Consider the following 12,333-nt stretch of genomic DNA (forward strand, 5'->3'; position numbering starts at 1 on the left):
CATAGGTTGCACTTTCGAAACTTAAACCCGGACTGCAGGTGGTTTAGGGTGACTGCCATATATACGACTACATGTCAACTCCTTCACTGATGTGTCACTCTCAAATTCGCGTGCTCGAGCAGTTTCTTGAAGACATCAGATTCACGTGTTTCTTGGCTACCGACCCGTAAGTCGCGGTTTCAATCCCGGCCACGGGGTCACAGTTCGATAAAGGTTAAATGCTTGATACCCGTGCACCGTGCCATTCCAGTGCATGTTAAAGCACCATATATCAGGTCGAAACCACATGGAGCCGCTTCACTATACGGTGGCTCTCATAGCCCGAGTCAGTCTGGGACTTTCAACCCAACCACTTGTCCCTCTCGTCGTGGGAGCCATGATCATGCGCCGTTTTGAAAATATTACCGTGTAAGACGACATAAAAACGAACAGACGAGAGAAAGCCCGAATTTCTACCGATTTATTTCGAGTGCTTTTCAATTGAGCTTGACATTAACAAACTAGCTACTGTCGAGATATTGAGGACCAACCTGACACCATGGAGAGGCAATTTGCCTGTTCTGCTGCCACCCCACACACTAAACAAAAATGACCTGAAATAACCTCAAAAACTGGTTAAACCATTTGTCCTCTAGCGCACTACCTTTCCTGGGTTTTTTTTTACCACCTACTACCGAAGTAAAAATTTACTCTCGTGCTAACTGAGTTTTTGAACGTAGCGAGAGTAGTAATTATTTACCCCAGTGAGGTTTTCAGCGAGCATAGAGGGAGTAAATTTTTACTACCTTCACAAGGTTTTTGAGGTGATTACTGGGAGTTATTTCTGGTGGTAAAAAAAATAAAAATGACGGGTGCATTCGCCCAGAGTCGACAAATTTATTGAATAGCAGCATTGATTGAATTTATTAAACGGAAGAATTGGTGACACATACATTCACATACAGACAAACACGCACACACAACAAATGCAGAATAACACACCACTAGCACAGACTGCACGCGTTGCTCGACTACACTTCGACAATCCGGTATATATATATGCACGACTTTTTGACCGGCAATGTAGTACCGGAAGGAGAGCTCTTTTTTTTGCATCGATTAACAACAACGCTTGAAGGTGCAAGCGTAAGCTTCAGGTGGGCGGCAGGGCACTAAATGTCACACCAACCTTTTATTATAAAGCTACACGATCTCACCTTTTTGATTATCCAATAATTGCTTGGCACACCGGGCTCTTTGCCCCACGCGTGTTAGCACTCCTGATGCACAAGTCCACAAAATATACCTAAGTACGCACAAAGCATGGTAGCTCAATGATTTTCATTCAGCGACGGTGCACAAACACAGTAGCAGCACGTATTCATCACAACGGGCGTAGAAGAGCAGTCCACGCCTGCATACAAGCTGCTTACCGACGGCGTTCTAGGCCTTTTTGAGGAGCACGGCTACCCGACAAAACACAGCTGGCGATCACAGAACACATATCCTGTGCGAATTTCGTCGTCATTTCAGACACAAATGAACATGTCACCGCTATCTTACGGGGACAGGGCGGTGTATGCACACTTCCAACGAAAGACCACCATCCGGGTTTTCTTCGTGCTCACGGGCAGCCTCTTCTTGTTTCCGTCTGCCTCGTATCGGCTTCGCGCTACATGTTTGAGAACAGTTGGTGCATGAGGTGGGCAATTCGGGCAGCACTTTACTTACTCATGCAGACATCGCCTACTGTGGAACAAAATATATGCGATATATAAACAAACTGGCTACTGTCGAGATATCGAGGACCAACGTGACACCATGGAGAGGCCATTTGCCTGTTCTGCTGCCACCCCATAATTTACGTATGTACAGAGGCGAAATCACGTGACCCTTTCCCCATAGGGATGCATTCAGGCGTGCCACTTTTAGGGGCGAAGCTCCTTAATTAAGGCGTGGGCTGTGCGACCCCTGTATGTAGCCACCTCTCGTTTAGTTCTTGCAGTGTCCACTAGATGGCGGTACCGTCTCCCGTATGTCGCCTCCTCTCGTTTAGTTCTTGCAGTGTTCACTAGATGGCGGCACCGTCTCCTGCATGTAGCTGTCTCTCGTTTAGTTCTTTCAGTGCTCACTAGATGGCGGGACCTGTAGCTGATGATGAAAAGATGCAAGATGTTATAAACTAGACGGCGGTACTTGTAGTTGATGATGAAAGATGCGAGATGTTATAAAATAGGAATGATGTCACGTATGGCACGTGTCATTGGTGGAAAGCAATCGTTCGATTTAGTGCGGCGACGTACGCTAGGGGGAGCATTGTAATAAAATCGAGTAGGCAAAATGTACGGAAGATTCATGGTTTACCAGGTTTTCCTCCAGAGCTTCGCCCACTCATCATCATTCACTTCGTGGATATGGCGGCACTTTTTTTTTTGACAGACCCGCGATTTTATTGAACCTCGACGCTGAATTCGTACTGCCTTTAAAATCGCACGTTTTCCTGCAATATTCCTGGCTGCATTTCCTAATAAACATAGCCATTGATGCTTCACAGTATAAAATAAGGCACGCGTTTCACGAAAAGTATCTGAACCTTTTTTTTTTCACTGTGCTAAACTTTAGATTTTCAAGCAGGTGATAAACATTCATTTACCGGCATACCGGGTGTACCGTGATAGCGGGATCAAAGCATGCGCAGGTAAATACCTTACCCGAACCGGTGACCGTACGCGCACGAAATTCAACGTTACCGTGTTAGCGTAGGTGTACGTAGTGTACGTAAAACATGGCGGCGCTCTCGGACACCCGCTTCGAAGTGATTTTGGCGTGGTTGTTGAAAGATTCACTTTGTTCGCTGCAAACGACTGTTTAAAGTGGCTTCCGTTGCCTTCACTTAACTTCGACGACCGAGGCCCTAGCTTCGGCTTCCGTTCTATGGCCACCACAACTTGCTGTATTTATCTTTTCCGTAGTTAACATGCGAACTGAGCAAAATAACTGAGCGCAATTCAACTTCTAATATCGGTGAGCGAGGGGCGAAAACGAGCGGAGGCAAGAGCTCCTAACGCACGTCAGTCACTTCCCGTGCTTCGCCTCATCTAAATTCACAAAATAAGGTTTAAGAAAAAACATTTAATGATTCATATGTTGGGTTTATTGTCTCAAAGCAACCATATGATTATGAGAGACGCCGTAGTGGAGGACTCTGGAAATTTCGACCATCTCGGGTTCTTAACGTGCACCCAAAACTAAGCACACGGGCCAACAGCATTTTCACCTTCATCAAAAATGCAGCCGCCGCAGCCGGTAATATACCGCGACTTGCGGGTCAGCAGCCGAGTACCTTAGCCACTAGAACACCGTGGCGCGGAATAAAAGACGTTTAATCAAAAGAGAACTCCTTTACAGGGATATTGATTTTTTTCATTTGTAATAACTTGTGAAAGCTAATAAATGCTACCATTCACACAAACCTCACTCCTTTAAACTTGATCTTAAGATGCCCGGCAACCACTACAAACGTGCATGTTTTTGTAGCCGAAACAGCGCTGAGTTTCCGGGGCCTGGTAAAACCTTGGTAAACGGGGCAAAAGTTTGTGCTTGAAGTTTTGATAGTCTATTGCGTGCACTTCGAACAGCTGACGATTATGGTCTGTGAAGGCTGTCGCGATACGCCAGTATCGTTTGATATGGTACCACCTCACTGTATGTCACCTCAATTGTTAATGGTCTTCAGCGCGCGCGTCTTTTCCAATATAAGCGCTCGTAACTATCAGGAATGTGGAGGATCCTTCGGGTTGGCGAATAAGGGGAGCAAACAACCCCCTCGTCTTTGAACGTGGGTTCTGAGTTGCCCCTTTACACTGCACTTACAAAATCTTGAGGAACAAAGGAATGAAAAAGGATTAGCGCGGAAAATATCCTGATTATCATCCTGGAGGAGCTAAACATATCTGGTTATATGCAGACCAACGTCCTTGTGGCATGTGTCAAACAAAAAAAGGGTCTCCTAAAGGTCATTCGATGTTGTGACGATGATGATTGAATTATTTATTCCCTTACACCCACATCAAGGAATTAGACAAGAAACAAGAAATTCTATAGATGAAATCTGTCGCAAATTATTTGCATGACTTTTAATTTATCGGATAGAACGAAGTCGAACGTATGTGCATTCTTTTCATTCGCGCAGTCTCTGTGTCAGTCTTTCCCCATTCATGCTATTATTTCAAGGAGACTGAAAGCCTGTACATTTTTTCGTGCAATTCCACGGAAATTCAAAGGCCACCATTCAAAGGTCTTTTTTCAGCATTATCTGGACGTTATAATGGGCGTTATTATCCGGTAACTATTTACTGCTTCAGTAGGAAAGTATGTTATGCCGTGTTGATTATTTAAAAGAAAGATATCAGCGCTTACTTTTTCAAAAGTGACCCTCAAAAGAAAAAAGAACCCGCCCTTCTAAATATTACTATACAATTGACACTATTAGAGATCAGTGAATCCGGATTAGTTTATTTTATATATTTAAATAGTTTATTTATTATATTAGTTTATTTATATATAATATAATTCAATACTTGTTGCAACTGTCACTCGATGCTGTTATTTACAAAACGACTCTTTGTTTTCTTCTTTTCTTGTTCCTCGAGTACCGCGCGCCACGCTCCAGCCTGCTCGTGGCACCGAATGCGACTCTTCCTCGGCAGGAGCAAGTCATCGACTATGGCCGCTGCGCCTTTGCAAGCATCTCCCGTCGGAAAAGCCGTTTCTGCAAAGGAAAGCGTAAGCGAGGACTCGTTTCCTTCCTATCGCGGTTGACAGAGTTTATTGTACGAGTTCGTCTCGTGTGAAGAATTATTCTCTTCTGAAATTTGTTGAAGCCGGAAGGGATACCAGCGTTCGGGAGAGTTAACGATTGCGCATTCAGTTGGGCGATGTGTGGATTACTTGCAGCGAATTCCAATAGAATGGCAAAAAGAGTAAGATGGAAGGAGGTGAGTTGAAATTCGAAAACAGGTGGTGGGTGTAGAAGCCGATCAGCGGACTTTTCTTTGATGCTGCCAGCCTTGGAAAACACAAGTCTCCTTCTCTGAACATCGGCTCCTGCGCCCACCGCATGTTTTCTAATTTCTCTCAGTGAATTAGCAACTCATCTGGATGTGTATGCAGGCGCATATCCTTACGCCCCACGTGCACGCTTATGAATTTCAAGGTGCCTTACTACTTCCCTTGCTGCACCGTACACTCCGCTCTGTAGGTGATGGATACTGCGCCTCCATATCGTCAACACCACTGAATGCTCTGTGGAAGTAACCTACGGGAGATGGATTGATTTGTAGAAAGACGTGCGGCGTTTCGTCTTGTACATTTTTTATTTTAGCGCTGATCTCGCATGGACGTACACAGACGCTGTCGTTCATGCTGACCTCTCCTTTTCTCGTGCTGGCTCGAACACGCGGAGCAGCTGCAGCACAACTTCGTCTTCTCCGACACGCTGACGGCTTGCCATAGGGCCCCCTTCTAGCGAGGAAGCTTGTGCGCGAAGGAACGAACCGTATAAGCAGGATGTAGGTTCTGCTATTGCGAAGTGCGTTCGTCTAGTTTTCTCGGATGGCTTGTAGTCTTCGAGGACGCTGTCAGTGTCAAGGAAAGCTGGCTTTATGCGGTAAATGGAGACACTGCCTTCACGTCCAGTAAGAAACAGAACTAAATGCTTCGGGCATTGCTTGACGACCTTAATGGGTCCGTTGTAAGCAGGTTGCAGTGGTGGTCTGATTGCGTCATGTCGTACGAAGACGTGGGTGCAGTCGCAGAGCGCACGACTGACGAAACTTGGGCGTGAGTGTTGACGTGCACGAATAGGGGACACATCACTCATGGCATCCCTGAGGCGACTGGAATAATCAGCTACTTCCTTTGGTGATACCGGTGACGGCTCGAAAAACTGTCCAGGAAGCCTAAGGTGGTGCCAAATACGAGCTCAGCTGAGCAGCAGGACGCATTCATACGTATCGTGCTACACAGGGAGATGAGGATGAGTGGTAGTCGCTCCGTCCAGAGTATCAATGATTGGGAGGCCATGAGCGAAGCTTTGAGTCGGCGGTGAAATCGCTCAACCCTGCCATTCGGCATCGGGTGGTAGGCCGTCGCCTTGGTGTGGTTGACACCAAGCACTCAGACAAGGTGCGGAAGAGCGCGGAGTCAAATTGACGACCACAATCCGTTGTGATGGTCTTGGGAACTCCGTAGCGGCTTATCCACACGGTGATGAGTCCGCGAGTGACTGACTCTGCCATGATGTCGGTGAGAGGTAGTGCCTCAGGCCACCATGTGAACCAAGCAGGTTAGCATATACCGGCTGTTTTACGAGGTCCAGGTGCACGTGACTGAACCACGAGTAAGGAGGCATGAACGTACCCAGTGGGCTGACCATGTTGCGCTGGACTTTGGCTAGCTGGCACTTGAGGCAAGCACGTTTCAGGCGGCGGACGTCGATGTTTATTCGAGGCCATAGGTTCATTCGAGGTTCATTCAACTCAGCGCCCTGTGATGAGGCACTGAGTCGCACGTATATCGGGGTGCGACAACAAATGCAAGGCGTCGAATACTCTGCAGCGAAATGGTGCTGGAAGGTAAGGGCGAGGACAACCGGTAGAGATGTCGCAAACGAGGGGAATCGTGCAGCCTGGAAGTTGGACATCTTTGAAATGAGGAAGTTCTATTGGAGTCGCAACTCCTGAAGCTCGCTATCGTCCTGTTGTGCAGTAGCCATGTCTGCAAAATCGACTGGTGGGTGCTCATCCATAGTTACGTTGATTTCTGTTCGGGAAAGCGCGTCGGCAACGGGGTTGTCTTTGCCACTGATGAGACGATATCACTCATGAACTCTAATATGTAGGCAAGCTGGCGGATCTCACGTGGGGTGTGGGAACAGTTGGTAGTGGTCGATTGACACGTAAGCGGCTTGTTATCGGTGAGGATATGGAACTGCCGACCTTCTAGGAAGTGTCGAAAGTGCTTGACAGCCAAATAGGCCGTGAGCAGTTCGCGATCGAATGCGCTCGTCTGTGAGAGCCCTGTCTGCAGATGTCAAGCGGGACTGACCTCTGTCCGCGGGTCTGTAAGGTCGATCAATTGACCGCAATGACAGGCGGCGAGGTCTGGCGTCGTCGGCGGTCCTCAAACGTATGAGGAACAACACACACTTCGGCAACGGTGTCGATGAGGTAGCGGAGTTTGGTGACACGGTTTGTGACATGGAATAAGCGGCTGTATGTCGGGCCTGAAACACTGGCCGCTGTCAGTGCGTGGCCTGTGCGCTTCCCGCAAACTGGCATGGCTGTTTCCACTGACGAGCTCAAGCTCCGTATCGGTGGTGGTACCAGCAGACGCTTAAAGGCAGACTTCGCGAGCTTTCGCGACTTTGGCGCCGTTGTCGTGACGCGTTGCGGCGGTGGTCTACCTTGAGCGCGCTCAGTTCAGTGGCCAGCTGATCCACCTTCCGGTTGAGCTCTTCGTTAGCTTGAAGCAGATGGTCCACGCGGTCGTCGCAGACTGGTGCAGAGAGGGTAGATTCACGTGGTCTCTCTATCGCTCATATGGACGGTGCACCGATATTCATAATTTTGACGGCCATCTGCGCTAACAAGTCGAGGGTTTCGGTAGACAATACGCACAAAAGCATCCGCTCCTGTTGTGGCAGTCGCTGTAAGTAGAGTTCGCGAAAGATGGATGAGTCCAATGCAGCAGAGTGATCCCCGATAAGGTGTCGCATGCGACGCAGAAGCTCCGTAGGCGTTCGGACCCCGAGTTCTTCTGAAGTGAGTAGCTGCTACAGCATATATACGCTGTTCCGACTTAGTTGTCCGGCGTATGAGCTCGTCTGTAAGGGTGTTGTCAGGGGGTGGAAAACGCAGGAAATGTTTCTTACGATGACGATGACAGCAAGTGGTAAAGTGCCTATGACGTAATCGTATATCGCTGGTAGAGACCTTAATTGGTGTCGTCGGAAGAGTGGCTCGACGCTCAGAAACCAGAGTTCAGAGTCCGCCTGCCAAAACTCCGGGAGTCCGAGGGTAGCGACGAATGGGTCAGGTACCATGGGAATCGGCATGGCGTCGCTGTTAGGTGTGGCTTCCATGGTCAGATGAAATGAACTGGGCTGAAGAAGCAGAGTTGGCCCTGACACTCGTTGCGTTGACAATACGACGAGTAGGTGCACGTTGCCACTCGAAGTCCGGGTCAACCCTTGTAGGAAGACGTACGGCGTTTGGTTTCCTATTTATCCTTGCTCTGGCATGGACGTCCTTAGACGCTGTCGTTCTTGCTGGCCTCTTCTTCTCTCGTGCTGGCTCAAACACGTGGAGCAGCTGCAGCACAACTTTTTCGTCTGCTCTGAGACACTGACAGCTTGCCTTAGATTTATATGCAGGGTTTATCGTCCCAAAACCACCATTTGATTCTGAAAGATGACACCTAAGTGAGAGGTAACGTGAAAGTTTCATGCCCAAGAGTGAATCAATGTCAATTGAGTCACCTATATTAACCAAGCTATTGCAACTATTCTGTAGGCTCATACGCATGTCGAGCGCAAGGCAAAGGAACCCACCGGTTCTGGGGTGACACCTCTGCGACTCGAACCAAGTCTGCAGTACATCACCACAACGCAGGAAATATTTACAGCTGTTGAGACCATAAGAACTTTTTCCGCTCGTCGTCATAATCTGATATCAGGAGATCACTCACCTGCTTCAGCTACGGAGCATTCATAAGAGGCAGAGTACGGCAAAGGTGTGTACCTAACTCGTGTAATGAAATATAAGCTTCACGGCGTAACTAATGTAGCCTAGTGAAATGCGGTTTTTCTTTGCTAATATTGCAATTGCCAATGCTCGTTGTTCACATACTTAACATGTGTATTAGCCTGACTCGCTGATCAGCCGAAACATGCGCCCCGTGCCGGTTGTTTTCGGACGAAGAGAGCAAACTGCGTCCACGTTTGTCCGCTGCGCAGTTGGGCGCGGCCGCCGTGATGGTGCTGTACCTGCTGATGGGGCACAGCGTGACGTACCAGTGGTACGCGCATGCAGTCTTCCTGCTCGCGTTCACCTACTGCCTCAACAACACTCTCGTCTTCATCTCGGCCGTGGCTTCGCCTTCCACCCAGAACCACCTTCAGCAAACTCTCTACGTGCGTCACTCTTCAGCTCTTTATCTACTTGGTCTTTTTCATTTTACCTGCTTCTAAATAGCCCGTCAAGGTTAGCGCAAAAAAAAACGACTCGGAACTGCAAGGAAGTACGCCGTGCACTTCAACGCGTTTTCGTGTCATTTTTTTTCTTCTTTTTTTGCGATGATGGCGATGAGCTTGGTCTTATTTTCCAACTAGCCCAATTTGCTACTTTGCTTCTATTATCAGCACACGTTTTTGTAATTTTGATATTTACTGTACTTATGATATTTTTGTAACGCTCACTGGCACATGTGAATCATTCAGGAAGCGAATAAATGCTGCAGCGATCCTGCTGCGCCGTCAAATATATGGTTTCACGCTTCGTTTCTTCTACCCAGTACTCGCTGTACCACTGCACGGCCGGCCTGCTCTTCCTTGTGGGATGCGCCGCGTTTCAGGAATATCACGGGGGTGAGTACGTAAGGGCGTCTCCATGCTTAGTCAAATTGTAACGGTGTGAAAACTGATTAGGTTTAGGGCAGCCTCACATTTTCACTCTCTTAAGAGTTTTTGTATTTGCGTTAATTAAACGTGAATAGCTACTTAATTAATTGGAAGAAAGCACTTTGATTGAGTCTTAGGAACAGTGAAAAACCCTTTTGCCACTAAAGATATATTTCAAACATCGAGCGTAGGAGAGTATTGTAAAAGCGCTGCCTTTGATCAAGCCTATTGTATGCTATTGGTTATATAAGAATCTCGAGCTGATCAATTACTTAATCACTACATTTCGTCGTCGTCTTCTCTGTAGTCTTCACCTCTTCTTGTGCTCGGGCCACATGCCACTGGGCCTCATTCAGAAAGTTCTTACGCTGACGTTTGTCGCAAGACACAGTTTTAGTCCGCCACGGCGTTTGAAATTATTTTAGCGAAAGAGGCTTATTCGCAACGATAACGTATCAAACACCAGCATTGTTGCTAACGTTGTTGTATCTTTCCCACCAATTAAATTTTTAAAAACTCACCAAATGGCCTATACAGACAAAACGTTTTAAATTATACATTCTCCCTCCTTGCATGACTCACCTTCTGGTGTAGCACTCACGTATAAGTCAGTAATGCGCCACATCCCTCGCTTTTACTATCAGCCGTATACTGTTGCCAAGCTTGCTTCTCTCGCAGAGACATGCATGTCGCACTTTCGGTTCCCAGCATTCAAAACGATATTTGCACTGTAGTAAGGAATCACGTGGTTTCGCTTCACGGCGATTTATATATATACTTACACATGTCATAAAAAGGTTTGACACCCTTCCGAAATTTCACCTGATCCGCACAAAGTATAACGTGAACGCCGTTACTGACATGAAGCTTTAGTGTTTTCCCATTTTTCAGGCCGCGCTGCTCGGCATCGGGTTACCACATGTGCGCCACGGTCTCAACACCCTGCAGCGAGCGCTTCCCTGACTGCTCTTTGGTTGGCCGCGACCACGCGCCTCCCCTGATCGGACTGCTCCACCCTGACTCAGCACCGCAGCCCTTGAACACTTTTTTTTGTGTTTATCTTCTTAAAATGTTTTGTTGCGTAGTTTTCATTAAAGAATATTGTATTGCGTCGACATAGGTTGCACTTTCGAAACTTAAACCCCGACTGCAAGCGGTTTAGGGTGACTGCCATATATACGACTACATGTCAACTCCTTCACTGATGTGTCACTCTCAAATTCGCGTGCTCGAGCAGTTTCTTGAAAACATCAGATTCACGTGGTTCTTGGCTACCGACCCGTAGGTCGCGGGTTCAATCCCGGCCACGGGGTCGCATTTAGATAAAGGTTAAATGCTTGATACCCGTGCACCATGCCATTCCAGTGCATGATAAAGAACCATACCTCAGGTCGAAACCACATGGAGCCGCTCCACTACGGTGGCTCTCATAGCCCGAGTCAGTCTGGGACTTTTAACCCAACCGCTTGTTCCCCCCGTCGTGGGAGCCATGATCATGCACCGTTTTGAAAATATTACCGTGTAACACGACATGGAAACGAACAGAGGAGACAAAGCCCAAATTTCTACCGATTTATTTCGAGTGCTTTTCAATTGAGCTTGACATTAACAGACTGGCTACTGTCGAGATTTCGAAGACCATCGTGACACCATGGAGAGGCCATTTGGATGTTCTGCTGCCACCCCATAATTTACGTATGTACAGAGGCGAAATCACGTGACCCTTTCCCCATAGGGATGCATTCAGGCGTGCCACTTTTTGACAGACCCACGATTTTACTGAACCTCGACGCTAAATTCGTACTGCCAATAAAATCGCACGTTTTCCTGCAATATTCCTGGCTGCATTTCCAAATAAACATAGCGATACATGCTTCACAGTATAAAATAAGGCACGCGTTTCACGAGAAGTATCTGGACATTTTTTTTTACTGTGCGAATCTTTAGATTTTCAAGCAGGTGATAAACATTCATTTACCGGCATACCGGGTGTACAGTGATAGCGGGATCAAAGCATACGCAGGTAAGTACCTTACCCGTACCGGTGACCGTACGCGCACGAAATTCAACGTTACCGTGTTAGCGTAGGTGTACGTAGTGTACGTAAAACATGGCGGCGCTCTCGGACACCCGCTTCGAAATGATTTTGGCGTGGTTGTTGAAAGATTCACTTTGTTCGCTGCAAACGACTGTATAAAGTGGCTTCCGTTGCCTTCACTTATCTTCGACGACCGAGTATTGCAGGTAGGTTAACGCAGTTTATGAGATGGCTTCCCATTTCGAACGTGTCTAAGCCCAACTACAAGACTGCTGTAAAGAAATCGGCAACATAAATGTTTTCACCTTTTGTGCGTGGTCCATACTTATTCGCTTTTATTATTACTAATATAAACTTGTAACAATGCTTCGCGCGCTGACACAGGCAGGCATATCATTTTCTTTTCCTTTTCACTGTTCTCACTTCTTAACCATCCGATAGGTAGCGCCGCCATCCAAGCTAGGGCCCATGAACCACGTAAACGTTATCCCAGTGAACAATCGACATATTTAGTTGCACGTCCGTAGCCACGCACGTACGGATATGAAAACCCCAATGAACGTTGATTGGCAGCCCCCCGAATCGCGTGCCGGTTCCATACGTTCAGGGAACCAGTGAGATGTTGGCGCGGATCTTC

General features: G+C 47.4%; 1 protein-coding gene across 1 annotated transcript; it reads left to right on the forward strand.

Moving 5' to 3' along the window:
• Positions 1-8,968: 8,968 nt before the first annotated feature.
• LOC142776990 (uncharacterized) lies at positions 8,969-10,683 on the forward strand. Its single transcript, XM_075881294.1, has 3 exons — positions 8,969-9,172; positions 9,553-9,625; positions 10,550-10,683. Exons 1-3 carry the CDS (start codon positions 9,014-9,016, stop codon positions 10,657-10,659), a joined length of 342 nt encoding a protein of 113 aa, XP_075737409.1. The 5' UTR covers positions 8,969-9,013; the 3' UTR covers positions 10,660-10,683.
• The last annotated feature ends 1,650 nt before the right edge of the window (positions 10,684-12,333 follow it).

Source organism: Rhipicephalus microplus, chromosome X, assembly GCF_043290135.1.
Source record: "Rhipicephalus microplus isolate Deutch F79 chromosome X, USDA_Rmic, whole genome shotgun sequence".
In the NCBI taxonomy this organism is placed as follows: Eukaryota; Metazoa; Arthropoda; class Arachnida; order Ixodida; family Ixodidae; genus Rhipicephalus; species Rhipicephalus microplus.

What these genes read in the sequence shown, in the direction of transcription:
- LOC142776990 (XM_075881294.1), top strand. Translation starts at nt 9,014, where the DNA reads ATGGTGCTGTACCTGCTGATGGGGCACAGCGTGACGTACCAGTGGTAC. An exon ending in ACCTTCAGCAAACTCTCTAC is followed by an intron (nt 9,173 to 9,552) that starts GTGCGTCACTCT and finishes TCTTCTACCCAG; the next exon opens with TACTCGCTGTACCACTGCAC. An exon ending in GTTTCAGGAATATCACGGGG is followed by an intron (nt 9,626 to 10,549) that starts GTGAGTACGTAA and finishes CCCATTTTTCAG; the next exon opens with GCCGCGCTGCTCGGCATCGG.